The sequence below is a fragment of the Panthera uncia genome, chromosome B1 (genome assembly GCF_023721935.1).
Source record: "Panthera uncia isolate 11264 chromosome B1, Puncia_PCG_1.0, whole genome shotgun sequence".
Taxonomy (NCBI): Eukaryota; Metazoa; Chordata; class Mammalia; order Carnivora; family Felidae; genus Panthera; species Panthera uncia.
Genome location: NC_064811.1, coordinates 124,403,160 through 124,420,034, shown reverse-complemented (window position 1 = coordinate 124,420,034; position 16,875 = coordinate 124,403,160). Strand labels below are relative to the sequence as shown.

Below are 16,875 nucleotides of genomic sequence, written 5' to 3'. Positions count from 1 at the left end.
CACTACACTACCATGCCTTTTGATAGAGAGCATTTGGAAAATAAAATCACTTTTCAGATTGTGTCTGATAAGTAGCGTATCAGTGCCAAATAATTTTGAAGTAGTCTTTATTTTGACTAACTATATGACTAACTCTGTTATATGAAAACATTTTGTTCCTCAAATGTTATATCTCTTTTTTGAATAGTTATGGATAAGTTTTGACAAATTTGCTTTCTTTTGGATTTGCTTTCTTTAGAAGGTTAATTTTGTACATATTACATTGACTCTGGCATATTGAAACTTATTTAGAGAACCCTGTTGACATGTTCAGGTGATCTGTGTGAAATCTATGTACAAATAATAATACATTTCCTATTTCAGTATATTTATCATTGAAATGAATTTAAGACTTTTCAGAAGTGATTATTTTTCTTATTAACTACACTAAGAAAGTTTTATATTTTATTTTTAGGTCAAAATCTATTCTAACTAAAAGTGGTAAACTTGACAATAAAGTTAAAAGAATTGGACCACACATAGAAATCTTCCAAGTGTTCCGGGAAAGGAACACATTCATAAATACCAAAAAAATAGTGAAAATGATCACCATCATGCAGGCCTATGTCAGAGGGTGGCTCGAACGCAGAAGATACCAGAGAATAATGATCAAGGTAAAGCATATGTTAAATATAATGTGTGTAAATTTTCTTGTGTAGATTTTGAATAGTCACCTCGTCAATATATCTATGATTTTCTAAATAAAATTCTGAATGCATTCTTTGCATTGAAAAAAATGGTATGAATAATCTATTCTGCTGACAGTTTCAGATTTTGTCAAACTGGAGAATCTAAGCAAAAGGACTAGTTTATCCTTAACCCAGTATTTTGGGACCACTTTTATGCTAAGGCCAGGACTGTCTATCTTTGTTCTAATTTTGTTTCTCCTTTTTGCTGTTTATTCTCTGCATAAAGCAACTTTCTTTCACTTCCCACACCCCTTGATACGGTTGTATTGCATATACATTCAACTCAAAAAGAACTATACATACAACACACATGTACACACACACCTCTGAGAAACTTTTATAAGCAGCAGTCCTGACTTTCAAAACAAATATTTAGGACTTATTTTGTCTGGGACAATGCAGAAGAACCTGATTGGATGGATCTTGGTGACTTCTGAGAGGATCCTAAAATATCCTCATCTTGAGGGCTAAAGTTTTACCACTCACAAGGAATTTGTGAAGCCAACTACAAATAGAAGAATAGGTCAGGAGTGCCCTCTTAAATTCCTAGCACTTCTGGGAGGAGCCTTCTTGAATGGCTTTGTGGTGGACACTCCAAATGCATTTCTCTGAGAACTCTGTAATGCTGTTAGAAGGCAATCTATCTGCCTATCTGTGTGTGTGTGTGTGTGTGTGTGTGTGTGTGTGTGTATATATATATATATATATATACCCATAATACATGTATGTAGTTATGATGATTAAATGTGATAACACATGTAAAAATTTAACAAAAAGGTAAAATTTCCATATAATTAATATTTCAATATTTCATTAATTCTGTGAGGTAACAGTTTTATCCATTTTATAAGCGAAGAAACTGAAGCTCAGAGAAATAAAGCTTGTTGCTCAAAGTAACACTGCTGGTAAGTGACAGAGGTAGAACTCAAACTCATGTCTGTCTGACTCCAAAGCCAATCTTATTCTATATATCATATCATCTACTGAACTATTATGGCTGATTCGTCCCTAATCTGATCTAAAGCCATATCGAGACCTATCTCTCTAACTCAAAATTCAGGCATTAAATTGCCCACTCGAAAGGTCCATAATTAAATCAAACTTCACATAGCCTTAAATGAATTTGTTTTCATACTTCACAAAGCTCTTCCTTTCCTTTATTGTTTTAAATTTTATTGAGGAATAGTTGACATATAACATTATAGTGCTTTCAGGTGTACAGCATAATGATTTGGTATTTGATTACGTTGCAAAATGATCACCACAATAAGCCTAGTACCATCCATCACCATATGAAGTTAACTTTCAGGATTTATTCTCTTGGCAACTTTCAAGTGTGCTCTATGATATTATTGAGTGTGAGATATTATAGTCACCATGTCTTATTTATTTTATAACTTGAAGTTTTTACCTCACTTCCTTTACCTGTTTCATCTACTCCCTAGTTCTCCTCTGGCAACCACTTCTCTTCTCTTAATCTATGGTTTTGTTTTTATTTTGTTTGTTCATTTGTGTTTTAAATTTCACATGTACGTGAAATCCTATGGTATTATCTTTCTCTGACTTACTTCACTTAGCATAATTCCTATGTTATCCATCCATGTTACCACAAATGGCAAAATTTCATTCTTTTTTTAAATTGAAGAATCATTGACGTATGACATTGTATTAGTTTCTGTTGTACACATAGTGATGCAATATTTATATAAGTTATGAAAAGTTTACCACAGTAAGTGTTATCATCTGTCCCCATACAAAGTTGTTACAATATCATTGACTGTGTTCCCTATGCTATACGTTACATCTCTGTGTATTATTTATTTTATAACTGGAAGGTTTTACCTCTTAATCCCCTTCACCGATTTTGTCCATCTGCTTGCACTCCTCCCCTCTGGCAACCATTAATTTATTCTTTGTATCTATGAGCTGGTTTATGCTTTGTTTTGTTTGTTCATTTGTTTTATAGTAGAGTCCATATATCAGTGAGGTCATACAATATTTGCCTTTCTTTGACTGACTTATTTCACATAGCATAATACTCTTTAGGTCCATCCGTGTTGTTGAAAATGGCAAGATTTTATTCTTTTTTATATCTGAATAATAATCCATTGTGTGTGTGTGTGTGTGTATGTATGTGTGCACACACATATACATCTATTAATGGGCATTTAGGTTGCTTCCATATCTTGGCTATTGTAAATAGAGCTGCAATGAACAGACAGGTGCATATAACTTTGAATTAGTATTTTAATTTTCTTTGAAAAATACCAACAGTGGAATTGTTGGATTGTATAGTAGTTATGTTTTTAATTTTTTGAGGAACATCCATACTATTTTCCACAGTAGCCATACCAATTTACATTCCTACCAATAATGCACAAGGGTTCCCTTTTCTCCACATCCTCACTGATACTTGTTATTCCTTATCTTTTTGATAGTAGCCATTCTGACATGTGTGAGGTGATATCTCATTGTGGTTTTGATTTGTATTTCCCTGGTGATGAGTGCTGTTGAGCATCTTTTCATGTACCTATTGGCCATCTGTATGTCTTCTTTGGGAACATATCTATTCAGGTTCTCTGATCATATTTTAATTGGATTTTTTTATACTGAGTTGTGTGAGTTATTTATATATTTCGGGTGTTAACCCCTTATCTGATATGTCATTTGCAAACAATTTCTCCAATTCATTATGTTGCTTTTTCATTTTGTTGATCTTTTCCTTTGCTGTGAAGAAGTTTTTTAGTTTGAGGTAGACCCATTTGTTTATTTTGGCTTTTGTTGTCATTGTCTGAGGAGACAGATCTAAAAAATACTGTTAAGACCAATATTCAAGAGCTTACTACCTATGTGTTCACCTAGGAATTTTATGTTTTCAGGTTTCACTTAAGTCAATAATACATTTTGAATCTATTTTTGTTTATGGTGTAAGAAACTGAACCAGTTTCATTGTTTTGCATGTAGCTGTTCAGTGTTAACATCATTTACTGAAGAGACTGTCTTTTTTTCATTGTATATTCTTTTTTTATTTAAAAAAAAATTTTTTTTTCAACGTTTTTATTTATTTTTGGGACAGAGAGAGACAGAGCATGAACGGGGGAGGGGCAGAGAGAGAGGGAGACACAGAATCGGAAACAGGCTCCAGGCTCCGAGCCATCAGCCCAGAGCCTGACGCGGGGCTCGAACTCACGGACCGCGAGATCGTGACCTGGCTGAAGTCGGACGCTTAACCGACTGCGCCACCCAGGCGCCCCTTTTTCATTGTATATTCTTATCTCCATTATCATAGATTACTTGACCATGTAAGTGGGTTTATTTCTGGGCTGCCTATTCTATTCTTTTGATCTTTGTATTTGTTTTGATCAGTGAAGCTTTGTAGCATAGTTTGAAATCCTGGAGCATGATACCTCCAACTTTGTTCTTCTTTCACAGGATTGTTTTGGTTATACAGAGTTGTTTGTGTTCCATACAGATTTTAGGATTATTTGTTCTAGTTCTGTGAAAAATGCTACTTGTATTTTGATAGGGATTATAATGAATTTGTAGATTACTTTGGGTATTATGGACATCTTAACAATATTAATTCTGGGGCGCCTGGGTGGCTCAGTCGGTTAAGCTTCCGACTTCGGCTCAGGTCACGATCTCGCGGTCTGTGAGTTCGAGCCCCGCGTCGGGCTCTGTGCTGACTGCTCAGAGCCTGGAGCCTGTTTCAGATTCTGTGTCTCCCTCTCTCTCTCTGACCCTCCCCCGTTCATGCTCTGTCTCTCTCTGTCTCAGAAATAAATAAACGTTAAAAAAAATTAAAAAAAAAACAATATTAATTCTTACAATCCATGAGCATAGTATATATTTGCATTTATTTGTGTCATCTTCAGTTTCTTTCATCAATGTCTTACACTTTTCAAGGTACAGTTATTTCACTTCCTTGGTTAAACTTATTTATATGTGAAATCTGGAAGAAATGGATAAATTCCTAGGAACATATAAAACCAAAACTCAAACAGGAAGAAATAGAAAATTTGAACAGACTTATAACCAGTAAAGAAATTGAATCAGTAACCAAAAGTCTCCCAACAGATAAGAGTCCAGTGCCAGATGGTTTCCTGGGGGAATTACCAAATATTTAAAGAAGAGCTAATACTTACTCTTTTGAAACTGTTCCAAAAAATAGAAATGGAAGGAAAACCTCCAAACTTATTCTATGAGGCCAGCATTACCTTAATTCCAAAACCAGTAAAGACCCATCCTAAAAAGGAGAATTACAGACCAATATTCCTGATGAACATGAATGCAAAAATTCTCAACAAGATACTAGCAAATTGAATCCAACAGTAGAGTAAAAGACATATTAACTGTGATCAAGTGGGATTTATTTCTGGGCTGCAGTGGTGTTTTAATATTCAGAAGTCAATCAATGTGATACTCCACATTAATAAAGTAAAAGGTATGAACCATAAGATCCTCTCAGTAGATGCAGAAAAAAACATTTGACAAAATACAGCATCCTTTCTTGATAAAAACCCTCAAGAAAGTAGAGATAGAACATCATAAAGGCCATACATGAAATACCCACGGCTAGTATCATCCTTAATGGGGAAAAACTAGAGCTTTTTCCCTAAGGTCAGGAACACAATAGGGATGTCCAGTTTCACCACTGTTGTTCAACATAGTACTGGAAGTCCTAGCCTCAGCAGTTAGGTAACAAAAAGAAATAAAAGGCATCCAAATTGGCAAGGAAGTCAAACTTTCACTTTACAGATGACATGATACTCTGTGTGGAAAACGCAAACAACACCACCAAAAAAATTGCTAGAACTGATACATGAATTCAGTCAAGTCACAGGATATAAAATTAATATAAATAAATCAGCTGCATTTCCATATACAATAATGAAGTAGCAGAAAGAGAAATCAAAGAATCTATCCTATTTACAACTGCACCAGAAACCATAAGATAACTAGGAATAAACCTACCCAAACAGGTAAAAGATCTGTACTCACAAAACTATAGAACACTTATGAAAGATATTGAAGAAGACATAAAGAAATGGTAAAACATTCCATACTCATGAATTGGAAGAACAAATACTGTTAAAATTTCTATACTACCCAAAGCAGTCTACAAATGCAGTGCAATCCCTATCAAAATCACCAGCATTTTCATAGAGCTAGAACAAAGAGTTCTAAAATTTGTATGGAACCAGGAAAGACCCTGAATAACCAAAGTAATGTTTAAAAAGGAAAGCAAAGTGAGAGGGATTACAATTCCAGACTTTGACCTGTATTACAAAGCTGTAATCATCAAGACAGTATGTTACTGGCACAAAAAACAGACACATACATCAAAGGAACAGAATGGAGTACCCAGAAATGGACCTACAACTATATGGTCAACTAATCTTAAACAAAGCAGGAAAGAATATCCAGTGGAAAAAAGACAGTGTTGGGAAAACTGGAGACATGCAGAAGAATGAAACTGGACCACTCTCTCATACCATACACAAAAATAAATTCAAAATGGATGAAAGACCTAAATGTGAGACAGGAAACCATCAAAATCCTAGAGGAGAACACAGGCAGAAACCTATTTGATGTCAGCCATAACAACTTCTTACTAGACACGTCTCCAGAGGCAAGGGAAACAAAAGCAAACATGAACTATTGGGACCTCACCAAGATAAAATGACACTTCTGCACAGCAAAGAAAATAATCAACAAAACTAAAAGGCAGCCTGCAGAATGGGAGAAGATATTTGCAAATAACATACCAGATAAGGGGCTAATATCCAAAATCTATAAAGAACTTATCAAACTCAACACCCAAAAACCAAATAATCCAGTTAAGAAATGGGCAAAAGACACGAGTAGATACTTCTCCATAGAAGACACACAAATGGTGAACAGACACATGAACAAATGCTCAACATCACTCAACATTAGGGAAATACAAATCAAAACCACAATGAGATACCACCCCACACCTGTCAAAATGGCTAAAATGAACAACTAAGGAAACAAAAGATATTGGTGAGGATGTGGGAGAAAGGGGAAAGGAGAACCCTCTTGCACTTTTGGTGGGAATACAAACTGGAGTAGCCACTCTGGAAAACAGTGTGCAGGGTCATTAGAAAGTTAAAGATAGAACTACCCTATGACCTAGCAGTTATACTACTAGGTATTTACCCAAAGGATACAAAAATGCTGATTCAAAGAGGCACATGCACCCAAGAGGCTATCAACAATAGCCAAACTGTGGAAAGAGCCTAAATGTCCATTGATTGATGAATGAATAAAGAGGAAATGGTATATATATACAATGGAGTATTTAAAATTTTTTTTTAATTGTTCTTGAGAGAGACAGAGAGTGACAGCGTGGGAAGAGCAGAGAGAGAAGGAGACACAGAATCTAAAGTAGGCTCCAGGCTCTGAGCTGTCAGCACAGAGCCTGACGTGGGGCTCAAACTCATGAACTGTGAGATCATGACCTGAGCCGAAGTCAGACACGTAACCGACTGAGCCAGCCAGATGCCCCTATACAATGGAGTATTATTCAGCCATTAAAAACAATGAAATCTTGCCATTTATAATGACATTAATGAAACTAGAGTATATTATGCTAAGCGAAATAAGCCAGTCAGAGAAAGACAAATACCATATGATTTCACTCATACATGTAATTTAAGAAGCAGAACAGATAAACATAGGGGAAGGGAAGGAAAAGTAAAATAAAATAAAAACATAGAGGGAGTCAAACCATAAGAGACTCTTAACTATGGAGAACAAACTAAGGGTTGCTGGGGGGAAATGTGTGTGTGTGTGGGAGGGATGGCCTAAATGGGTGATGGGCATTAAGAAGGGCACTTGTTGTGATGAGCACTGGCTGTTATATGTAAGTGATTAATCACTAAATTCCATTCCTGAAACCAGTACTACACTATGTTAACTAACTAATTTAAATAAAATCTTGGGAAAAAAGGATTATTTCTAGGTATTTTATTCTCTCGGATGTACTTAGAAATAAGATTAGTTTCTTAATTTCTTTTTCTGATAGCTTGTTATAACTATAAAGAAAAACAACATATTTCTATATATTGATTTTGTAGCCTGCAACTTTACTGAATTCATTTATTAAATCTAATAGTATTTTGGTAGAGTCTTTATGTTTTTATTTTCTTTTTAAAAAAAATTTTAATGTTTATTTTTGAATGAGAGAAAGCACAACCAGGGGGAAGGGCAGAGAGAGAGGGAGACAGACTCTGAAGCAGACTCCAGGCTCTGAGCTGTCAGCTCAAAGCCCAGTGCAGGGCTTGAACTCACAAACCATGAGATCATGACCTGAGCTGAAGTTGGACACAATGGACTAAGCCACCCAGGTGCCCCAATGGTTTTCCATATATGTCATCTGCAAATGGTAACGATTTTACTTCTTCTTTTCCAATTTGCAAGCCTTTTATTTCCTTTTTTTTTTTCTTTCCCCTAATTGCCATGACTAGGACTTCTGATACAGTGTTGAATAAAAGTGGTGAGAGTGGGCCTCTTTCCCTGTTCCTGATCTTCCAGGAAAGCTTTTAGCTTTTCACTGTTAAGCATATTTTAGCTATAGGTTTGTTATATATGACCTTCTTATTATGTTGAGGTATGGACCCTTTATACCCACTTTACTGAGAGTTTTTTTTATCATAAATGGACATTGAATGTTATCAAATGCTTCTACATCTACTGAGATGATCATATGAATTTTATCCTTCATTTTGTTAATGTAGTGCAACAGGTTGATTGATTTATGGGTGTTGAAACATTCTTGTATCCCTGGAATAAATTTCACTTGATCATGGTATATGATCATCTTAATGTATTGTTGAATTCAGTGCTAATATTTTGAGAATTTTGGCATTTATGTTCTTTAGGGACAGTGGCCTGTGATTTCTCTTTTCTTCCTTTCTTTCTTCCTTTCTTTCTTCCTTTCTTTCTTTCTTTCTTTCTTTCTTTCTCTCTCTCTTTTCTCTTCTCTTCTCCTCTTTTTTCTTCTCTTCTCTTTTCTTTTCTTTTCTTTCCTTTTCTTTCCTTTTCTTTTCTTCTTTCTTTACCTTCTCTGGTTTTGGCATCAGGGTAGTACTCATTTCATAAAGTGAGTTTGAAAGTGTTCATTCCTTTAATTTTCTGGAAGAGTTTGAGAAGTGTAGGTATTAAATCTTCTCTGAATGTTTGGTAGAATTCACCAGTAAAGCTATCTAGTCTTGGACTTTTGTTTTTTGGGAGGTTTTTGACTACTAATTCAATATCCTCACTATTAACTGATATATTCATATTTTCTGATTCACTCTTGAAAGATTGTATGTTTGTAGGAATTTATCCACTTCTTCTAGTTTGTCCAGTTTGTTGGCATATAATTATTCACAATAGTCTTATTCTTGGTATTTTTTGTGGTATCAGTTGTAAGTTTTTTCATTTCTGATTTTATTTGAGTTTTCTTTTTTTTTCCTCATGGTAAGTCTAGCTAAATGTTTGTCAATTTTTGTTTATCTTTTTAAAGAACCAGCTCTTTTATTGATCTTTTATATTATCTTTTTAGTATCTATTTTACTTATATCTGCTCTGATCTTTATTATTTCCTTCTTTCTACTAACTTTAGACTTCACTTTTTCTTCTTTTATTCCTTTAGGTGCAAAATTAAATAGTTTATTTGAGATTTTTCTTGTTTTTTTGTGTTGTCTTGTTTTGTTTTTTTGTTTTTGGTTTTTGTTGAGGTAGGCCTGTACTGCTATGAATTGCCTCTTAGAAATACTTGCTGCATCCCATAGATTTTGGTATGTCATATATCCGTTTCCCTTTGTCTCTTGGTATTTTAAAAATTTCTCTGATTTCTTTGTTAACTCTGTGGTTGTTTAGTAGTATGCTGTTTAATCTCCGCATATTTGTGAGTTTTCTTTTCTCCTTGTAATTAATTTCTAGTTTCATACTATTCAGTGTTCATGCTTGGTACGATTTCAGTCTTAAATTTAATGCTGGTTTTAGCACGGGAGTGGGAGAATGTCATGATCACTTGCACTTGTTGGCCCCAGCTAGGGAGTGGAGCAGGGCTGCAACCACCCATGCTCACAGTCTTTAGCAAGGGACTGGGAGAATGTTGTGACTGCTCACGCTCATGGGCCCCAGCCAGTGAAGGCAGGGGGCCACCGCCATTACCCCCACCAGCCTTAGCAAGGCAGCAGGATGGCACTGAGTCTGTACATACTCTCCTGTGCTAGCGGGGTGGGGAGAGAGTGCAAAACTGACAGCTGCCAGTGCCTCCATCTCTGCAGAGAGTCCCAGCTGTCCCCTGCCCCTTCAACAAATCCTTTAAGATTAGCAAGTGAATCTCCTTCACCTGTAGTCTAGGTGCTTTTCAAACTGCTGCTTTTGTGGTAGGTCCCAACATGAGTGAGACTGCAGGTGAGCCTTTCAATAAGAGAATCTTGGTTTCCTACAGCCCTTTGTATTCCTTGGATGCAAACCCTGTTGGTTTTCCTACCCATCTGGATGTGGACCTTTAATCCTTTGTTATAGAGGAATAGTTCTGCTAGTTTTCAGTTCTTTTTTAGAGGGAATAGTTCCATACATAGCTGCAGGTTTGGTGTGCTTGTGGGAAGAGAAGAGTTCAGGATTTTCCTATGCCCTATCTTGGACCCCCCCAACCCCCACCCCGTACTACCTATACTGATGAACCATTCCACCACCCACCAAGCTATACCTGGAGTTTTTTATACTTTCAACTCGCTCACTTCCATATTTAATTGATTATCACATGCATAATATTTCTTGTGTTGCTCTTCCTCTCTTTGTTTCTTGCCAGAGCTTCTAGTTACTAACTCTCACATGGAGAACTACAGTTATCTCCTATTTATCCTCTTTTCTACTTACCCCCCAATCTGTCATATAAAATTATAGAAATTTCACACAGATTACCTTATGCCATTTCTTATCATCTTTTAATGGCCTATATTGCTTATAAGAGAAAGCATAAATTCTCTAACATAACATGGTACACATTACCTGCCTGGTCTGGCACTTGCCTGCTGTCCATCTTCCTCACATGAGAATTCCTCACTAATGCCATGTGCTCTAGCAAAGCCCAAATTCTTTAATTCCCTGATTGTTTCCTATTATATCTTATGTTTTTTTAAAATTTTTTTTTAACGTTTATTTAGTTTTGAGACAGAGAGAGACAGAGCATGAACAGGGGAGGGGCAGAGAGAGAGGGAGACACAGAATCTGAAACAGGCTCCAGGCTCTGAGCGGTCAGCACAGAGCCCGACATGGGGCTCGAACTCACGGACCATGAGATCATGACCTGAGCCGAAGTTGGACGCTTAACCGACCAAGCCACCCAGGCGCCCCTATATCTTATGTTTTTATGCTGTTCTCTTCAGATGGAATACTCTTCCTTTCTAATCTTCTGATAAACTCCAACTCATCTTTCAAGATCTTCCTTGCATATATGTGCTTAGACAGTGTCTCAGGTCCGTTAAGCAGTAATTATCTCTCTATCCTTTTGGTCATTCTTGTGCTCAGCTATCTATATTGTGACCTTTATATACATGTCTGTCATAAGCAATACAAATATGTGACCTATTTGGAAGAATATACCCTTTATTTTTATATTTATAGCACTACACTATTTTGACATGTAATATACACTCTCTATTATATTAACTATTTGCACTTATTATCTGCTTTTTTTCTTGTTTGTTTAGTTTTTTGTATATGTTTACATTGTTTCTGTTTTGTTTGCTACTGTGTTTGAATGCCTAGAATAGTGATTAGTACATGGTAAGTATTCAGTAAATATGTATTGAATGGATGAATTAATTCAACAAAATATAGTTATAGAAATTTATCAGGACACTCCCAATGATTCATATTTATATGTAGAGAGAAATAATGTATATGCATATGTGTATATATATATATATACACACACACACATATATATAAGTACATAATATATAACATATATCATATGGTTATATATCACATATATGATTATGTATTTATATTATGATTTAATTATAGAATTTCTTGCGTTAGAGTGAATTATAGAGTCATCCATCACCTCTGGTAGAGAAATGAGTCTTAGTAAACTTAGAGAGCAAGAATGGGCCCAAGAGAATGGTGAAAAGGAGAGACAAGGAAAATGCTGAATTTCTATGTAGAGGTAGAATTTGAAATGGAAAGAATGGGAAGCACTTTTAATGGGTTGGAGCCAGTTTAAACTAGACTGTTGACTTTGACTTGGTTATAAAATTTGTTACAATCACTGATTTTCTTTTTTATTATATCACTCATATGGTGCTTTGTATGTTGGATGACTGCTCTGTTTATATGGTGAATGTTGTCTTGCCTGCTGTTGAACAGCTAGTGCATCAGGCCTGTAATGCACACATCGTCAGGTTCCAGGACTGTGCCTGTGTACAGGGTTGCAGTTGGGGGAATTCTTGATAGAGTTTCTGCCCTGGAGGCTGTGCAGCAAATCACTGGATAATTGTCAGCACCATGGCAATCCCTGCGCTGGAAGACTTCCATGGTCATATTGTTTGGCTACTGCTTCAGATCTTGTAGCCGTGGAAAGTGTCTATGAGAATGTCACTTTACGATACCTCAAGAGAATGTACAATTTCCACCATTTCCTGTGAAATGCTTCAGCTTGGGTTTATTTAGAAATAATGAAGCAACATTGAATTAGATCAGTCATAAGGGTACCACAGAGGTTGCTGCATTTAAGTACCAGAATTGTTTCCACCATTGAAAGTGTCCTTTTCCTTTTAAAAACTCTGTGTTGTTTGCATGTGTTTTGGAATAATTAATAATGATCTTTAAAAAAAACCTATAAAGATACAAAAACAGTATTTTTCTGAGCATAATGCCTCTAAGATTTTACTTAATTTTAATATTTTTCTATGAATATTTATAATTTAAATTTTTAAATTTTAGGCTTAAATTGATAATATTCATTTGCTATTTGCCAAACATACTGAAATCCTAGGGCACTTGAAAAGCTGATGGTTGCAATAAGAAAGTGTTCAAATTGAATTTTGAATAAATATTTGTTATTTTTGAATAAATATTTGTTGAATAAATAAACTTGGGATACTTCTGGAAAATCTGAGGCTTAAGGTTATGATAGCAATACTCCATACATAGGCCAGTGGTTTTTAACCTTTTGGAGGTTATAGAATCCTTTGAAAGTTCAATAGATTATAGATTTTCTCTCATTATCTCAAAACACAAAACAGAAACAATAAGAAAATCCTTAAGCCCATACATAGGCCCTATGGCATAGGCGACATGGATCAGAAAAGTTTTATTACGTAAGTTTGCTAGCTCCCAGACACCAGGGGAACTGTGTTCTTTATTCAAGATTACTTAAAAAAAGTAATAACAGTTACTACTGGATCCAATTTCTTGCCTGGTGTGTGATATCATAGAGCATATAGTCCAGAGATATATGCAGATAACTAAAAGAAGTATTGGGTACTAATAGAGAAATTAGAAAGGCCATTTAATCCAAAAGGCTGTGTCTGGTGTAGGGGTTGGATAGTGCCTATACATTGAGATCTGGAAAATGAGGGGAAGTTATGTTTTGTCAGGTCATCTGAGAGGCCCAGAGTGTTGTAGGCACAGGGAAAGACAATATCAATGGCCTTAGGGGAGATAGAACATTGAGGGGCTAGGGGTTGGTTGGGAGGACAGTGGCAGTAGATGACACTGAGATAGCAGTTAGATTACGCATTTTCTTAAAAATCAGGCTAAGGACTTTATGCTTTTATTTAGTATATGGGAATGGATGACTTTAAAGGAAATCAGTGATATTAACAGATTTGCCTTTTAGAAAAATTACTGTCTCTGGGTAGTGAATTGGGGAAGAGGAAGAGAGGACAACTAATATACTTTGTCAATAATTCAGTGTGTGATAATGGTGGCTTGAGTTAGGGATGGAGAGATGGAGCAAAGATAGGACATTGGGTTTAAATGGACTTGAAGGTAAGGGAGAGGGAGGAGTCAAGAACAGTTCCTCAGTTTTTGTGGTTTTTGTCTTGGGCAACCCAGTGGATGATTGTGAAATACAGAAGTTAAGAGGAAGAGCAGGTAGGAGTGGGGCATAAAGGAAAGGAGAGTCCAAGTTTTAACACTGACTTTGAACTACCTGTGGGAAATCTTTGAGATGTCTGGGAAGAAGTTGAATATATGGGTCCAAAACTCAGAAGGAAGATTGGCCCATAAGGAAACATTTAGAATTCATCAGTAGTTCTTAAATTTTTTTCCACCTTAACACACTTGAGGAAGATGATAAAACCTTCCCACTCATGAAAGTAGCTCCATTTAGCAATGATTCTCATGTTGTCTCCGAGAAAGCTCTTTACCCAGGTGACTAGATGGCTCTCTTCATTCATGTCTGTGCTAATTAACCTGTGTTAATTATCAAAAAGACTGCCCGATACTACCCAAAAACTAACGTCCAGTCTGGTCACTCCCTATTCCATTTAAAAGACTTAATTGTTTTTCAAACCACTTATTGCCACCCAACACATAGATATTTATTTACTGGATTACTGTTCCTTCCATTATAATGTAACTCCCTGAGACAAAAATTTTGCCTTTTCTGTTTATTAATCTGTTCACAAAGTCTAGAACATTCCTGGCACATATTAGGTCCCTAATTAGTTAATTAATTAATTAAATTAGTTAAAATAAATATATAAATTAAAATAAGTTATTTTCAATATGATAGAGGATTATAATAGAATATCTGGATCAGAAGATGAGAAATTTGAAAAAAAAAACATTTGTAAATATTTTTATTTAGCTCCCTGACCAAGGATAACTTCCTGTACTCTGCCCCCATCCAGAGATTTGAGATTATTATTAGTGATACTAACTGGAGCCACGGGAATTGATGTATTGTCTGGGGAGAATATATAGAGTAAGGAGAAAAGCAGTTAAAGGGTAAGAGTGAGAAAGCACACTGTTCAGGAGGAAGGCAGATGATGAAAAATCCAGTAACAGTAAAGCATTAGCCAGAGGGGTAAGAACAAAACCAGAATATGCTAGATCAAGGAAGTTCAGAGGCAGTCTAAGAAAGAAAGCAGGGTAGCTAGTCTCAAATGCTGCTAGGAATGAAGGTCTAGAGAGAATTTCCTGTCTTTACAATAGTTAGTTCATGGATCACCCTGGCAAGTTTCAGTAGATGTGATGTTGGTCACTCCCTATTCCATTTAAAAGACTTTATTGTTTTTCAAACCACTTATTGCCACCCAACACATAGATATTTATTTACTGGATTACTGTTCCTTCCATTATAATGTAACTCCCTGAGACAAAAATTTTGCAAGGAAGCAAGGAAGTGAAATCAAGGAAGTGAAAATATCTAGAGTAGATAAAGATGAGACACTATGAGGTTTAGGGAAAGAAAGGTTAAGATGGAAAATACTTAAGTACATTTAAATGCTTATTGAAAAAGCTAGTAAGAGGAGAAGGTTGATGATATGAGAGATGAGGATAATCCATATTAAAAGGCTAAGAATATTGGAAAGGGTGTGTTTTTAAGACACCTGACAGGATTAGCCTTAGGTAAGAGAGACATATTTCTGTATTGTAGGACCAAACGGTATTGCTGAGTGTTTAGATTTGGTGATAGGAAGTTGAGATAGCAATAATCTAATGTTTTCTCCTTGGTGAAGTAAGGGACAAGGTCATTTGCTGAGAGCATTTAGAATGCTCTCATTCTAAATGAGTGAGTTTGAATGTTTGAGGAGATTGAATTTCTATAGAAAATGACAAAAAAGAGAGATGCCTAGGAAAACATGGGTGAATTTTCAGGCCAGGTGAGGTTGGGGATCAAGAATTGAAGTGATACCATCCCTCTAAGTTGCATAATTATCTTTACTAGCTATGAAAAGTAAGGCACAGAGAGTTAACAAAATTTGTCTAAAGTTACACATCCAGCCACTGGCATATTTGAATTTTGAGCATAAAACTGAAGCCTGTCTGGCTACAGACCCTTTAAAACATTAGACCATTTTGGTAACAGCAGTATTCAGCAATCATTGCAAAATGGTGGAGTCTTTTCTTAGATCAGGCTCAACATAGACATTGGAGTGTCCGGTCAAAAGCCAAATTTAGATTAAAACTACCTTCTAATACTGTAAAGCCAATTGGGATGTGATCATATCAGGGGAATGATGCAGAGAGATGCTATATTCATATAAAGGGACACCAATTGTGTGGCAATCAGAAGCTGCTACGTTTTGCAGAGGCGTGTGGGAGGAAAACAAGATTCAGTGATACAGTTGACTAAGAATGTGTACTCACAGTCTTTATACTAAGCAATTAGAGATAGAAGGATTAACCATGTACTTCAGGTATATAATAATCATTCTGACCAAGATCAGAGCGGATGACAACAGCAGGTGTTATAGAGAAGAGGCCTAAAAAGAGAAGAACCAAGCCCAGGGGAGAGACATTTGCTTTAGCTACATGGGTGTGGCTAAGGGCTTCACTAATTCTTTAGTGGATGGGGAAGTGAATACAAAAATCATAGTTAACATTATTTATGGCTTGTATACTTGTGTGTGTCTATGTATATGTGTTTAAGATAACAACTCAAAATACTCATTTTTTATTTCATTTGGTTTAGTTTAAGTTTAAAAATCTTTTCCTGCTTAGTTTTAATAAGGTTTTTGTATAAAGAACCTTTTAGATAATGTCCAATGTAAGTGTTTAAACAAGGTTACACTTCAGTTAATATACGTGGTTAAGTTACCTGCTTTTATTTTTAAACATTTTTTTTCAATATATGAAGTTTATTGTCAAATTGGTTTCTTTTTTTTATTTTTTATTTTTTTAATGTTTGTTTGTTTGTTTGTTTATTTATTTATTTATTTATTTATTTCAATATATGAAGTTTATTGTCAAATTGGTTTCCATACAACACCCAGTGCTCATCCCAAAAGGTGCCCTCCTCAATACCCATCACCCACCCTCCCCTCCCTCCCACCCCCCATCAACCCTCAGTTTGTTCTCAGTTTTTAAGAGTCTCTTATGCTTTGGCTCTCTTCCACTCTAACCTCTTTTTTTTTTTTTCCTTCCCCTCCCCCATGGGTTTCTGTTA

The 16,875-nt window shown here is 35.7% G+C and overlaps 1 protein-coding gene across 11 annotated transcripts in view; it reads left to right on the top strand.

The window, feature by feature from the left end:
* The window catches only part of IQCM (IQ motif containing M), a 649,001-nt gene that overhangs the window by 249,846 nt on the left and 382,280 nt on the right, over positions 1-16,875 (top strand). For all 11 annotated transcript variants that reach the window (XM_049632280.1, XM_049632276.1, XM_049632278.1 and 8 more), the window contains exon 10: positions 455-653. In XM_049632280.1, the coding sequence (XP_049488237.1) occupies positions 455-653 (199 nt within the window). The remainder of the gene's footprint in view (positions 1-454; positions 654-16,875) is intronic.